At 44.8% G+C, this 14,436-nt stretch overlaps 2 protein-coding genes across 2 annotated transcripts; both read right to left on the reverse strand.

Annotated features, from left to right (window-relative positions):
• Window positions 1–1,342: 1,342 nt before the first annotated feature.
• On the reverse strand, window positions 1,343–2,115 carry LOC108154033. Its single transcript, XM_017284125.1, has 4 exons — window positions 1,993–2,115; window positions 1,781–1,936; window positions 1,551–1,718; window positions 1,343–1,498 (listed from the first exon to the last, which is right to left on the reverse strand). Exons 1-4 carry the CDS (start codon window positions 2,113–2,115, stop codon window positions 1,343–1,345), a joined length of 603 nt encoding a protein of 200 aa, XP_017139614.1.
• A 3,049-nt stretch (window positions 2,116–5,164) lies between these two features.
• LOC108157808 lies at window positions 5,165–7,327 on the reverse strand. Its single transcript, XM_017290003.2, has 4 exons — window positions 6,928–7,327; window positions 6,733–6,821; window positions 6,613–6,670; window positions 5,165–6,364 (listed from the first exon to the last, which is right to left on the reverse strand). Exon 4 carries the CDS (start codon window positions 6,358–6,360, stop codon window positions 5,416–5,418), a length of 945 nt encoding a protein of 314 aa, XP_017145492.1. The 5' UTR covers window positions 6,361–6,364; window positions 6,613–6,670; window positions 6,733–6,821; window positions 6,928–7,327; the 3' UTR covers window positions 5,165–5,415.
• Between the last annotated feature and the right edge of the window lie 7,109 nt (window positions 7,328–14,436).

Raw genomic sequence — 14,436 nt, forward strand, 5'->3', positions numbered from 1 at the left:
GGAGGTGACGATGGGCTGCACAGGCGGGGCAGACGGGGCAGGCTGTCAAGGTGAAAACGAGCAGAAGGCCTTGACATTTTATGCCTGTCTATCGGATTGCGTATCAAGAGTGCTTGTTGGTCCAAGTATTTAATTAAAATGAAACGCAATCATATGGATACACCAACATCCACGCACATCCATGCACATCCATAGAGGACACACTTAATCCATCTGCACTTCTGGGGAATACCGTTCGTGCTGCATTTTGCGGCAATAAATTCACAGCCAACTGCGTGCGATGCTAAAACAAACTACTAACTAACACACACACACAGATACACACGGATGCAAATATGCATATACTCACACACCTGGGGCGCAGCTGATCTCCTTGGGGGGTCTGCGTCGCCCCGCTCTCTGGTGCCAGCGACGAGGCTCTGCACATTTTTGTTACCAAGATTTTAACTGTCAGCAAGTTGGGCGACTTAATTTGAATTTACGGCACCGCCAGGGGCGTACTCGTTCTGACTCTTTACCACCACACTATTTCTAACCCTCTCTTCCTCGCTCTCTTTCTGTCCCTCTCTCTCTCCCTCTCACTCTCTCTCTCACTCTGTCTCTCTCTCTCTGGGGTAGCCGAGCTATTATTTTTCACAAACAGTATTAAATAGTGAGTGCAGTAGTGGCTGCTCCTGCTGCTGCTCTCCAGGTTGCAGTTCCGTGTCCAAGTGTACGTGTGTTGGTGCCTGGGGCCCCATGTAACAGTGTGTGTGTGCTAGTGGTGTGTTTGTGTGTGTGTGTGTCGGTTGTGGGTGACAATAATATTCAAATTCTACTTTGTTGCAGCGCCCAGCACAACGGGCACTGGGCATGGCAGTGACACTTTTACACTCAATATATCTGCCTAAGAAGTCGCCACTCGCCTGCTTACCCCCGTAACATACACTCAAAAAAAGCAGGAAACTCTTACGGCACGAAAAAGCGGTATCCCCGAGGAAAATCGGTTGGGGTTTGGCCATGATCCGACAAAAACCCGATATTTTGAATAAGCCTCAAAACCTCTATTAACTTTTTCGTGGTCAATGAACCTATTATTATTATGATAGTTTAATTGTTTTGTTATGCTCGTTACTGTCCATTTGGACTGTTTAAATAAATTGGAACGATTACGGCATGACAGACCTATAACTGTGTAAGTAATTATCGGATCACAATAATGTCGAGCAACTGAGCATCATCGACAGTCTCACTAAAAGATCAATGAATGGATAATCTTTACAGGATTATCTAATTTCTCAATCAATTTGAAGTTTTTCCGTGCCCATAATAGATATATATTATTGTTTTTATTTTACAAAGTTTAGGAAAGTGTCCCGTACACGTTGACAGAAGCTCGATTTACGTTATTAGCAAACCAGTTGGAATGGAAAAGGTATTGGCCATGGGGATATGGGAGAACTTCCGTGAATTGCTTGTTAATATAGTCGGTAGACAGCTTATCCACCACCAGATCTTGCTGGAGGAAACCAAATTTGTAGAGTAAGATAATATGTTGCGTGTATACTTACATCGAAGGGGCAGGTATGATTCATGTTAGAGTGTGCGCTAAAAAGATTATAAAACCAACCAAACACTGGGTTTGATTTAGGATATTTTATTACTTTACAGGCATCCACGGTGATATTGTAGAGGAAAGGCTTATAGCCATTGAATCGCTTGAACAGGGAAATGTTTATCTAGAACAGGTGAGAGATCACAACAACTTGAAAAATACACAAATTTAGCTCTATAATCATACTTTCACTTGTCTAATGGGAATTTTATACAAATTCACTTTTAGCGACATGTACTTGTATGTCCGATTCACCGACTTTAGATAGCAATACTCAAAATCGCAGAATTCCTTGTCCAATGAAGTGCAATTGATGTTTGTATACTCCACTTTGGTAGCAATCTAAGAAATGCGCTAGTAATTCAGAGGATTTTAATGTCGATTCAAAGGATACCCACTCCCCTGACTAGGTAAAGGAACACATAGAGCCGAAGCAGATAAATGTACGTAGCGTTCATCATGAACACCAATGAAACTATGGTGATATTTTCTCGCTTCGTGGATACGGCATGGTTACCCATGGTCAATGAAGCGAGTAATTATCCGATTTAGTGTGTATATTTCACATTTAAGCTGCGACTGATCAATCATGTATGTAAAGCATATGCAAAAACGATTGGTTGCAAGCAATAATTATGGAAATGAAAATACCAAAATATGATATACATATGTATGTTAATTGTTGCGGTGATCACTTCTTCTCTGTGTAAAAGCTTTACGGTCTAATACATGTTTGTAATTGTGGGAGTGCTTCGGCGTTGTTGAAGTTATAATTCCCATAGTTTCATCAAATAGTTATTAATGCTAAAAAAATAAATTTAAGATATAGGCAAATATAGGCAAATAGGGATAAGAGTAGTTCAATATCGCTGTCTCAATGAAAAAGTCCCATTACCTATTCAAATATATCGTGGCTAATATTATTTTCCACAAATCTGACACACATTTATCTATTTTCTTACAGTGTAGTTCTCAAGTCCCGCTTGCGTTTTCATATTTATGTGTCTCCTGATAGCGACGCCCGTTGCAGTCAAAAGTTTTACTTCGTTCACACTCGCACTTGTGCTAGTACTCTTCTCTCTCTCTCTCTCTCTCTCTCAGTTACCCTCTCTCTTTCTGTTTGTGTGCATGTGTGTATGTTTATATGCTAATACTTTAGCGCACATGGCAGGGCGCTATTATCGCGACTGCCACTTGGGCGTCGAACTTCCGTTTCCCTGCTGCTTTTGCTTTTGCCATCGCCTTCAGCCTTCAACTCTGGAAGGGTCTCCTGATGGAGGAGGATCTCCGAGCACTGAGCACTGAGCACTCGATGGCAGCCCAAAAGCATTTGCAATTTCAGTTTGCATTTGAGCCTGAGCTCTCGTCTCTCTCTGTCTATCTCTCTGTCCATCTCTTTCTTTGACTCCCGCGCTGCTTCTCTCTCTTTCGTATGTTGTAAAATGAATTTTACTTCATTTTGATATGTTTTCCCTGCTGGTTTTAGTGCTGGGCACATAAATACTTGTGGGATGTGTGGGGCGGCGTTCAGTTTGTTTTGCCACTATCGCAATGATAATAAATTTTATTAATCTGGCTGTCACCCACCCACACATACACATAGACATAGACAGAGAGAGAGAGAGAGAGAGGAAAGAGTTAGTGAAATGGATGGTGGAAGGGTGGGGTACACTCTCGCTGATCAAGTGCTCAACTAGTCGAGAATGCATTTGTAAGCGTGGCCGAGGATTCAGTGCCGCTTGGTGGCGTCTCTTACAGCTTGTTTCCATTTACATTTCGTGGCAGCTGTGTGTGAGAAAATTTATTTCATAATTATTGTTGTATGCTATAATCGTGTGGTATATTTATATTACTTATATACTCACGGGAGTGCCCTGTGTTAGCTCCAAGTCCCTTAAAGAAAATCTAAATAAACTTCCCTTAAATTCCTGATTGAATTTCCCTAAAGATTCTTATGGCATCCTTAGAAGGATTTTCTTCAGCGTACCTTCAGAACATTTCAGGACACTCTAAAGCCAAGTAACCACCTAAATAGTTCACTCAGACGCGGTCACCAAAAAAAGAGTCCTAAACATCCAACCAACGCTTTCCGTGAGAGCTCCGACCTCAAAGGGATATATGTAGGTATGATTGTATGTGTGTATATGTGCTAGGTAAAAGTATGAGCTTGTGTGGAGCTGTTGGAAACTATATAGAAACTGGCAGAACTGGCTAATCAAAAATTAATTCAATTTCTTGTCCGCTCAAAGGCTGGTGGCCGCAGTGAAAGTGCGTCCACATCCTGTAAGGCCTCGTCCGGACTAGGCCACCGATTAAGGCCCTGAAGCCTGGAACAGGAACGGGGCTGAAAGCCAAGCATTAAATTTGATGATGTCAGCCATGCACGAACCCTTCCGACCATGTCCTGTTGCTATACATGGCTCCGGGAAATGCAGTCCAAAAACCAACAAATGCCGGAAATGCGCCGCGACTGTCGCTGGTGGAGATGGAGCTGCCCCTGCAGCTGCCACAGCCACTGCGATTAAACTTTCTGCATTAAATATTTGGAGGAGGGAGGGGGCTTGGGGTTTGAGTGCCTGGGGAATAGAATTGGGAACGAGGCGCGGATGCTGTGGCTGCCTTTTTGCCAAATCTAATTGCAAATTTTATGTAGCGACAGACCAGTCCGCCTCCGCGGACTCCCACTCGACAACTCTGTAGAAACAATGTGGCGGCCACTGGAAACTGTCACTTTTTTCCGTTGTTCGCGCTTCCCGTTTGGGCGGCAGTAAATCATGAAATTTATTTAACAACATGCAAGCCAGAAAACAAAAAAAAACAGGCAACATAAATTGCACAAATGTCCGCACATCGAGTGGCAGTAGCCGCTGCCCCCCATCTGCGTGACTGCAGTGGAGCCAATCCTCCAGGAGCAGAAGGAATTGTCATTAATTTTGATGTGTTTTTAATTCGGTTTTGTGGGGGCAACCCATTGAAAAAGCCTCAAAGAACACACAGAGAGGAGCATGGAAACACTATTTGGGATTTAATTAAAACTAATGAAAACTTTTGCCCCAGCTGCAAACCTGCCACTGTGCCACTCGAGCAACAGTCAATCTTGCAATTTGGGCCCAACGACAAATGACAAGAGGCAGACACGGACCGGCACCGACTGCTGCCGTCTGGCACCGGCCGAACACTTGGCTGGCATTTTCAGAAATCTACCACAACTGGAAGGGAATTCGGACATATACGTATGAGACGGAGATGGAGACCGGAGACCGCAGACCGGGGACGAATTTCAGATTCGACCTCCAGGCAGAATGACAGAGAAAAGTTGAAAACACTTTTGCCACAATTGCAGAAACCGAACGAAATGAGCTACAGCCATGCACTCGAGGGCACCTCGGAAATGAGCAATGAAAGTGCGTGGCCAAGTTGGACGCCATTATGCAATTACACAAGTCCCTCAGTCTTCAGTCCCCAGCCCCCAGCCACCAGTCCCAGCGCTAGCCCTAGCCCAGTGTATTCTGGGAACAGAGCTATGGGCCGGAGAAACGAGTATCAAATCTCAATCTCTTTTTGTTCTTTTTTTATTTTGTTTATGTTTGTTTATGTTCGTTTATGTTTGTTTGTTATTTTTGTTATGTTTATTTTGTTTATTGTAGTTTATGATGAAATTGAACCGCATATATATCCCAGATCCCGTGAAATTCTAAGAGAGTTGTTCGCCTCAGTTCTTCTTTGGAAGATATCCAAATCTGGATTTTCTTAATAGCTTCCAGCGCGTTGTACTGGTCTTTGGAGCAACAATGGTGCCCGTCTTTGCCTCGGATGCCGCCTTAATTGTCAGACCTGGGGGAGGTCTCACAGCTTGGAGACCGGCATCTGGGTGTGCGAAGTATCGCGTAATTTTGGGACCGCATTGGTACTGTGGGCATCTGTCCTAGCTGTCGAGCTGACGATTTTCGAGCTAACAGACTGCGGTTTCTTTTCTGGTTGCTCGGCGACTCCGTTTCTAGTTGCACGAGTAACTCCTCTTCTGGCTGGAGGAAGGAGTCCTTTTCTGGCTGGACGATGGACTCTGTTTCTGAATGCACGACGGACTCCGTTTCTGGCTGCAAAATGGACACGGGTAATCCGATTTGCTGCACGAAGCAATTGGATGCCCCACCTTCTGGCTTAATGCTCACTAAGAAGCAGTAGGCGTTTCCCTCCACCAACGGCTGCTCCTGTAGGAGCTGCAGCTGCATGAGCTGATCCCCAATATGATTGATAATCCTCATTGATTCTGTAGAGGATCTCCTCCGATCGTTAAGTGACGGCTTGACTCTGTCAATGAGGAAGGTGGCCTGCCTGCTGATGCCAGGACGTTTTTCTCCATCTTGTTCCTCCGTCTCCTTCGAAAATATGCGCAGTTCCTGCATTTCCTGAAAGAACTTCTCGTCCATCTCGGTCATTGTGATTGGCATGTCGGGCGGTGGCTTTGTGTCCTCAAAGCGGTCTAGCAATCGGTCACACTCCGCCATTACCTTCGCCATTCGCTCGGCCTCTATTTGGTCCAAGTCAGCCACAGTCGGGGGACAGTATGTCAAAGGCATTGCATCCACAAGAATGAACGGAACGCCATCGCTGGTAGACTGTTCCCCCTGCTCTGTTCCAGCTATATTCTGATTCCCGGCATTGTTGCTTCCAATACCGTTCGCATTGGCTTTGTTTAATTGGCCAGTGGGGTCCGATGGCCCGGAATTCTTAGCGGACTTACGGCTCTTCTTCGTTTTGTTCATTATGCTGTGAGTATGGGTGCATCAGTGGCTGTAGGCATGGGTGTAGGTGTGGGTGTATGTGTGGGTGCTGGTATGGGTGCTGGTGTGGGTGGGTATGTGCATTAAGCAAACGATCGGCAGGCCGAGCAAATTTGCCAGCGCCAAACGCTTTGCCATTCATCGGATTGGTGTGGTGTGGTGTGGTGTGGTGTGGCCAGGGCTGAAAACTAATCCGCGATTAGCTGAACAGCTAGCGAACACTCGAGCACTCACCTGAAGGCCAGAAACTTAATGGTGCCGCTTCGATACCACAAACAAACAGAAATTTAAGCTGCTCAAAAGTACTCCGGATGAAAAACACAAAATTGAAAAGGAGGAAACTTCTCTGCGTACACAAGAATCAAGAGCACAAGGAAAGTCCCTCTTCGTCTTGGGTACGGGCACGGGCACTTGTGGCTGCTTCTCTCAGTAGACTATGGGATCTGGATCGGAATGGAGGGAATGGAGGGAATGGGAGTGGTGTACAATCCGTAAACCAAAACTTTATTTTGTGCTGATAAAAACTTAAATGTTGCTTCTGCCCCTTACTGTGCCTGTTCCTGTGTTCCTGTATTTCTGTTTCTGCTTTTGCCTCTGCCACTGCCTCTGCCACTGCCACGCAATCGTAAATGTTTGATATCCCCAAAGGTTAACAATTTCCTGCCGCTGGCCTCTTCCGACCTGCTCGGCTTTTCCTGGCTCAAGCTCAAGTTAGTTTCCTCTGTTTCTTATTTGGTTTTAAAAGAATTTTGTGGTTGGCCAAATGAAACCGCAGCGTTGGTGGATGCCACAAGCAAGTACACGTACACACCGTACACGGTGTGTATGTGTCTGTGCTGCTGGCGTGTGTGGCTCTTGGCTATTGCTGGGTTGAGTGGGTCGAAAGTGGAATTTAGAAATATTCCCGAATACTCTGTGACTATGATTTCTGATATTCTATATCTCGATAGTACTGTCACTCGTATCTATAGAACTTGACAGAACAGGCAATGCATCAATGATGCACATTAGATCTGTTCATAGTGAACAAATATTGGATTAACCCAAAGCAAACACAGTCGGGAAAGAGCGCCTTCCTTTCCGCTTCTCTCTTTGGCCTACGATATGACTTACGATATTCGAGGGCGCTTACTCTTTGTACTAAAAGAGCTTTTGGCTCTCTCTGGCCTAGTCCTGGCCGTCGAGGGGAGAGCCGAGACTGCCACACGAAGCTCCACGACCGCCACACGAGGCACAAACAAATCAAACAGGCCCGTGTCCGTGTCCGTGTCCGTGTCCCAGTGCATTCAGTCGAAATCGGCGCGAACTGTGGCAAGGACGTGTACGCAAGTTTCGGCAAAAGTCAGTCTGAAGTCGAGCTGTGGCTAAAGTTCGTGGCAAAGTTGAGCCATTGCAGGTGCTTGGGGGCAGGCAACCGGAGGCGTGAAAACACATTTGTGGCGAGTGTAATTTTTTCCCTTCCACCCCGCTAAACGTGTGCGGGCAATTAAAGTTCCTCGTGGCACCTCCATCGTCTGAGTGAGTGACTGCTGACTGGTCGCGCAAATTGCATGTCAGGGCAGAGGGTGCATGCCATCGAAATGAATGTGCCGCAGGAATACAAAGCTTAAAGTGTTGCATAGCTAGTAGCTACCCCTCCAGTTCAGTTTCAGGCCGCACTAAGTGGAATTACCAACCAAAAGTGCACAAACATACATATGTATGTACTTATGTAAACCGCATCAAAGGCAAGTGAAATTAATAAATGTAAATGGACTTACATGAAACCACACGTGTGCACAGTGTAAAAAATCTAATTAATGCTGAGAGAAAGACAGAAAGAGGGAAAATTTTGGATAAAAAACAAATGCAAATGGCCGGCAGGTTGCTGTGAAAGCAGCAGCCACATATGAAGCCAGGGAAATGCCATTCGGTTGACAAAAACAAAGCCCAGACCCCAGTGGAGAGAAACTCGCATATATATCAAAATTTATGGAACCCCCTCCCTCACATTTATGTGGGAATGGGGGCTCTTCTGGCATGGCTCTGGTTGTGGCAGCAATTTTATTTATTTGTTTGCTTTACTTATACAGCAGAAACGACAACAACTACTATGCCAGAGGGAAAACTCTAATGAAAACCAACAGCATTCTGTTGGCACTTTCTATTCTGGAATATTTCCCATCAAATGCCGAACTTTTGAGGCATCTCTCCAGATTCAAGTGCTGGCAATTAGCCGAGCGGTTTCTCTCCCTTTAAATCGTGTTTGACTTTTGAGTGACCACCCTTTGAGGGAGTCTAGCCCCCTGCTGGCAACATCCAATGGGGCCTGGCGAGTGGGGCAATTGTGGGCAAACAATGCATATTCTAAAATGCTAAATGGTTGGCCATTGTAGGTGCCCTTGCCACCAAACCACAACTGAAATGATGGCCAACAAAGCGCGGGAGTTGTCAAAACAAAGCACATAACGATTCAGTTAGGGTTCGCTTCGAATTGTCATAATTTCAATTAAAATTCAATTGAAAATATATGCACAGGCAAACAATGGCGTAAATCATGGGATTGGGGCCCACAGCACGGCCATAAAAGTCAATTGAATTATGCATTCAGCGAAATTTATCCCTATATATACACGAGAAACAATATACATACATATATCATATCAGTGTGTACATAGGCAGAACTCCAAAAGAATATCCATTCCTTCTCCCCTTTTCGGTATTGATTAACCATTGAAAGGTAATTGACATTTCAATAATTCCATAAATAGTCAAGTAACGGGCCCGAACCCTACCCTACCCCTTTCCACCATTTCCCATTAAGCGTTTTCCATTTTCTTTCCTTTTGCTTTCAATTTAGTTCACGCCACTTGAGCGAACTTAAATATTTCTTCACACTTTGCCTTGTCGCCATCGTCTTTTGGCGAAAGTTTTCCAATTATATGTCGCCTTTTTTGTACCCAAAAACAGTTTTTCCACAACGCGTTTCATATTTGCTTCTTTTTTTGTGCCTTCGCTTCTCTCTTCCTCTTCTCGCTGGGCAAAGTTTTTATCGGCGCACAGAAAAAATTATGCTTTCGTTCATATATGATTGGCATAGCGGCGGCCCGAAAGTTTTTCCCCCCCAGCAAAAGGTTATCATAGGCAGAGTTTTTCTTCCGAAAGAGACAATTTTTCAGAGCTACAGTATTCGTATTTTCGTTGCTGCCAGATCAAATGAAAATCAATTCTGATTTGGGACAAATGTAAGCCGAAAGTCAGGTACATTTTGGCCCTGCACTTATGGTCTTGTTCGTCCGGACTTGTTGATATTGTTTTAGCCTTATTTGCATTTGCATTACCATCACTACCTACCTCTATATATATGTATGTATAGGTGTATCTGTAGCTGTGTGTACTGCCATCCGCATGTTCCAAGATATGGCATACACGTTATTTCACTTTAGTACATTAGGGCAGACTTCCTCCCGCCGGTGCGCTTAATTTCCGGCAGAGTCAACAATACGAATAGGAATCCCTGGGGGGAGTTTGCGGAGTGGGAAAGACCACTGGGGATTAAGGATTGGTCTTTCTTCTCCCTTTCTCTCCTTCTCCCTCTTTCTTTGTTTTTGTGCTTGCTTCCTGTGCATTAAGAGACATTCTCAGAGAGAGAGAGAGACAGATAGGAGCGGATATATAATTATGGGTAACATTGGGGAATTTTGTGATTCCCAAGTATTTTATCTTTTATTCAATATTCAACGTTCTAAAATCGAATTTCAGCTTCATTAACATCCAAAGAAATATTTTCATTCAAGTCGTTAAACATTTCGAACCACAATCATGTGTCGGTTTTCACATGTAAACGCCAAAACCTTTGTCCAATTAGGGACCTGAAGCGGTTTCCTTGTAATTACATTACCGACTCTGGCGCACTTCCGCTTAATCAAATATTAATGTTCTTGCATTTAATTTATTAAAATGAAATTTAATAATGTAGATTTTTATGCTCCTTCCCTCCAACATACCAACCGCGCAGTGGGCGGGGGCCAATCAATTTGATGGGAATTCGTTTCACATGTACCATGTATTTTACGCTTCACGCAGCCGTTAAACTCTCAACCGCCACCGCCTCTACACCGCACTGTCGCTGTGTGCATATTTGAGAGCCCTCGTATCACTCATACGCACCGTTGCCCCACTCTAAAGCCATCTCTCGCGAGGCACAAACGTAGCACACAAATCTTTCATATAACATTTAATTTTTTTGACTCACGCGCCAACTTTTGCGGCAAGTCAAGCAAGTCAAGGAGTGGGTGCCCCAAGGAGCCAGGCTGAGCTGCGGCTGTGAGACTTGGGAAGCCGCCGCCGCCGCAGCCACAAAGTTGCCATGGGAATGCTGTGGTGCGAGAGCGATATTATATATAGCCGGAGCTAAGGGTAAGGCAATGGCCGCTGAGGGTTCTCAATTTGTGGAACTATTTATAGACGCAGCATTCATGGACCTTGGTTATGCCCGAAAACCGCTAAGGGCTTTCCATTGAATCACTTTTGTTTGTTTGTTAGTTGTATTTAAAATATTTTGGTTTCAAATTCCATTACTCCGTCATACTTCACCCCCTTTCCCTTTGCTGTGAAAATTGCCTTACACTCCGCTTTCTGGCGCATTAAGTACTTTTTCATTTCCTTTTCTGCAGCGACTCCCTGCCTCGTTTTCTGTTTTTGTGGCGCGCCGAGAGAGGGAGAGAGCAACAAAATTTGTTTGCCATAAAAAATGTTTGCGAGCTACGCGTCTGGGTGACAAAATGTGCGATGGTGCCCCCATCTGCCACACAATTGCGGCATGCCGTGGCTTTCCACTTGCCTAACGCTACTTTGCATACCGATCCGCTTTGTACTTTCCTCGTTGCCTGGTTTTGTTTTTGTTTTTGTTTTGTTTTTTCTCTTCCCCGGCTTTCTTTTTTCCAGCTCTGTGCTCATTTATTTTGTATGTGTCTTGCACCTGAAATAAGACACCTGGAACGGGGAGAGGGAAGGAAGAGGGAGCCACTGTCAAACGGATGGGCGGGCACAAGTATGGCATTAAAAATTTAAGTTTTATGTCAATGTATGTCTTCTGCTCTGACTTCCTGCCTCTGAACTGTACACGGAGTTCTCTTTTTGACGTTGATTTAATTAAAGCCCCAACAATTTGGACGAAAACTGCAGTCGAAGTAGCCAAACAACGCCCAAAAGTAATAGGCCCCATCAAATATATATGTACATAGGGCATGGGGGTGTATGTGCCTCGCGTTCAGCAAATTATGATTTATTTATAATAGTTGGCTTAGGACGATCCCCGGCTGAGGTTGGCCTATAAAAAGGAGGCAGTCATAAACACTTTGTAGTTGGCTTTCACGCTCCGCATGACAAGTTGGACCATTCCATATCTTTTTTTTGTATCCTCCCATAAACGCATTTTATCCTCAACACGTGATATTTTTTAACACACGAGAGAGAATCTTTATTAGTTGAGCACTCTATGGAGAGGCCATCAAAACTGGGATGGAAACAACGTGGAAGCACATCTGTGCGGATGGAATAAAATGTACAGCCACCCCGAAATGAATTTGCATTGTCCATCAAACTGTTCTTATTTGTTTTCCCTTTTCTCCCTGAGGTATATATTTTTTGTGAAGTTGGCAGCTGCATTTGTTTATGGGAGAACATTTTTACGACCCACTTTATCAGATCGTTACCGCAACGAACTTAAAAAAAAAGGTATCGTCCTCCCTCACCCTCATCCAATCAATTGTCATCGATGCGATGTCCTATGTGATGTCCTAATCCGTCAAGCCGCATGGGTCTGATGGAGTGCTTAACTGCTTGACATACAGAAGCCACATGAATTTATTGAGAAAGCCAAATCCACATGAAAGTCCCATTAAATATATTGTATCTGCCAGATCAAGCAGTGTCCGAATGGGAGCATCCCCACTTGATTTACTTTTCTCCTCAGTAATTGATATTTAGTGACATTTTTAGAGCTGGGATTCACATTGGATGTGAACAATCAGAACCACATTCAAAGCCATACAATTTGTACATCTTTAATCGCATGTCAGGTCCAACTTCGACGGGGACCACAATTTGGCTTTGAGCGCTAATGTAAAATTTATTTTTAATTGGATTAAGTGTCAAACATTTTGACTTTGTGCCAGCAATAATTTAGTCTGTTGAATTTTAATGCGATTTTTGGTAATGCAACTTTTGCACCTGCACCGGCCACACCACCACAAACTGCTCCCCATCCCACCCGTGCCTTCAGGCACATAACTTCCTGTGGAAAAGTGGCTGGGGCTGGGGCTGGGGCTCGGACCCAGATTCATGTGTCAAATGAAAAATCAATACCATTATATCCAAAATACACAGAGAAGATATACACTTGTGCTGGGCCATGTAAATAGCTGGTTGACATTCTGACAACACGACAGGCCGTCGGGAGGGGACTTCAAATGACTCCCCTAATGTTATTAGGTCACTTGCGGCTATATGTTTATTTCTATGTTTCTAAAGCACACACACACGTGTGCATGTGGGCATGTGTGTGTGGTTTTTCGTATTGTACGAGTGGAAAATGAAAAGCAGTAGCGGGACGGTGGGATGGCGGTATGATGGGAGGAAATTTAATTTCCCAGCCCATCACAGTTGGGAAAAATTATAATAATTGCTAAAATAATCGATTTGGGGCCGGGTGCTGATATTGGCCAGTGCATATTAAACCATATTCCCATAATAGCAGGGATAGCAGGGGCTCTGTAGTTTGTATATCGCAGAGCAGATACTGCCAGAGCTCAGAAAGTTGTGTCAACAATCTGAAAGATACACAATACATCCATTGCCTGCATGCACACAGAAGATACTCGCTCACACACACACACACACACATGTCAGCACCCGGGACAACCGAGGGACAAACTTCTTGTTTGGGGTTTTGTTTCACAATAATAAAGTGCGGCTGCAGCTTTAATAACTTCTGCCGTCAACAAGAGGTCCAACAATAACTACCAAGTCCCTGATAGAGACAAAAAAGCCACGGAGAGAGTGAGGGAGAGAGAGAGGGAGAAAAGCAGGAAAAGCCAGAGCAAACAGCCAGACTCTGCAGAGCGGCAGTGGCAAAAGTTCAACCAGAGAATGGAGCTGCATTCTAATATGATGGGACCGCAACTACAAAAGTTACCAACCTCCAGAGGGTGGTGGGACTCGGCTGAGCTAAATGGGGGGGGCACAGGACAGTGGAGCCTTGCCACAATGCCAGGAGACGAATTACATTTGTCGCGCAATGTTTGCACATATTTAAGCAACTTAAGAATTAGCCAACTTTGCTGGAAAATGCAGCGGAAAAATGCTGGCAGTTGCACTGCACTGCACTGTCATTGGAACCAGCAAATCTCCAACCCCCCTCGTGGCATTTCCCTCGCTTTCTCACTTCCTCTGTCAGTCAGTAATGCTTTTGGGGCAACATCAATCCGGCAAAACTCTTGAGCAACCCAATTTGAGTTGCCCGCGCTTTGCAATGCAAAATGGCGGCGCTGCAAAGTTTTTGCTGCATAATCGCAGGCGCAGCACTTTGGGGCAAGCAAAACAAAACTCTAGAAGAACGAGAAGCGAGTGGCAGAGTGGTGGAATAGCATAGTGGAAGGAGGGCACAGGAACAGAAGAGCAAACAAACTTTGCTGGCACTGCGCATAATGAAGCGACAGGGCAGAAGCGACAGCGGCAGCGGCAGCGCAACAGACAAATTCATCTCCGAGTGTGGACAAAAAGGGCAACAGCCAAGGGAAGGGAGAGGGATCTGGATCTGGATCTATACCAACCCAGAAGTAAGACCAGCAGGATTGGGGATGGAGCTGGAGTCGGGAAAAAGTTTCCGTTGCCAAATGCGAAAAGAATAAGACGGGACACAGAGCGTCACAGTTTACTTGGCATTTACATTTCCGTTGCCGCCCGAAAGTTGTTTTCCATTTGCTCTTGCTCTTACTCGAATTTTTTTCTGATGATTACTTCGGCTTCATTTTTCATTAGGACGAATTTTCCGGGCCGCCCGCAGTCCCAGGACGA

This window comes from Drosophila miranda, chromosome 2, assembly GCF_003369915.1.
Source record: "Drosophila miranda strain MSH22 chromosome 2, D.miranda_PacBio2.1, whole genome shotgun sequence".
Lineage (NCBI taxonomy): Eukaryota > Metazoa > Arthropoda > Insecta > Diptera > Drosophilidae > Drosophila > Drosophila miranda.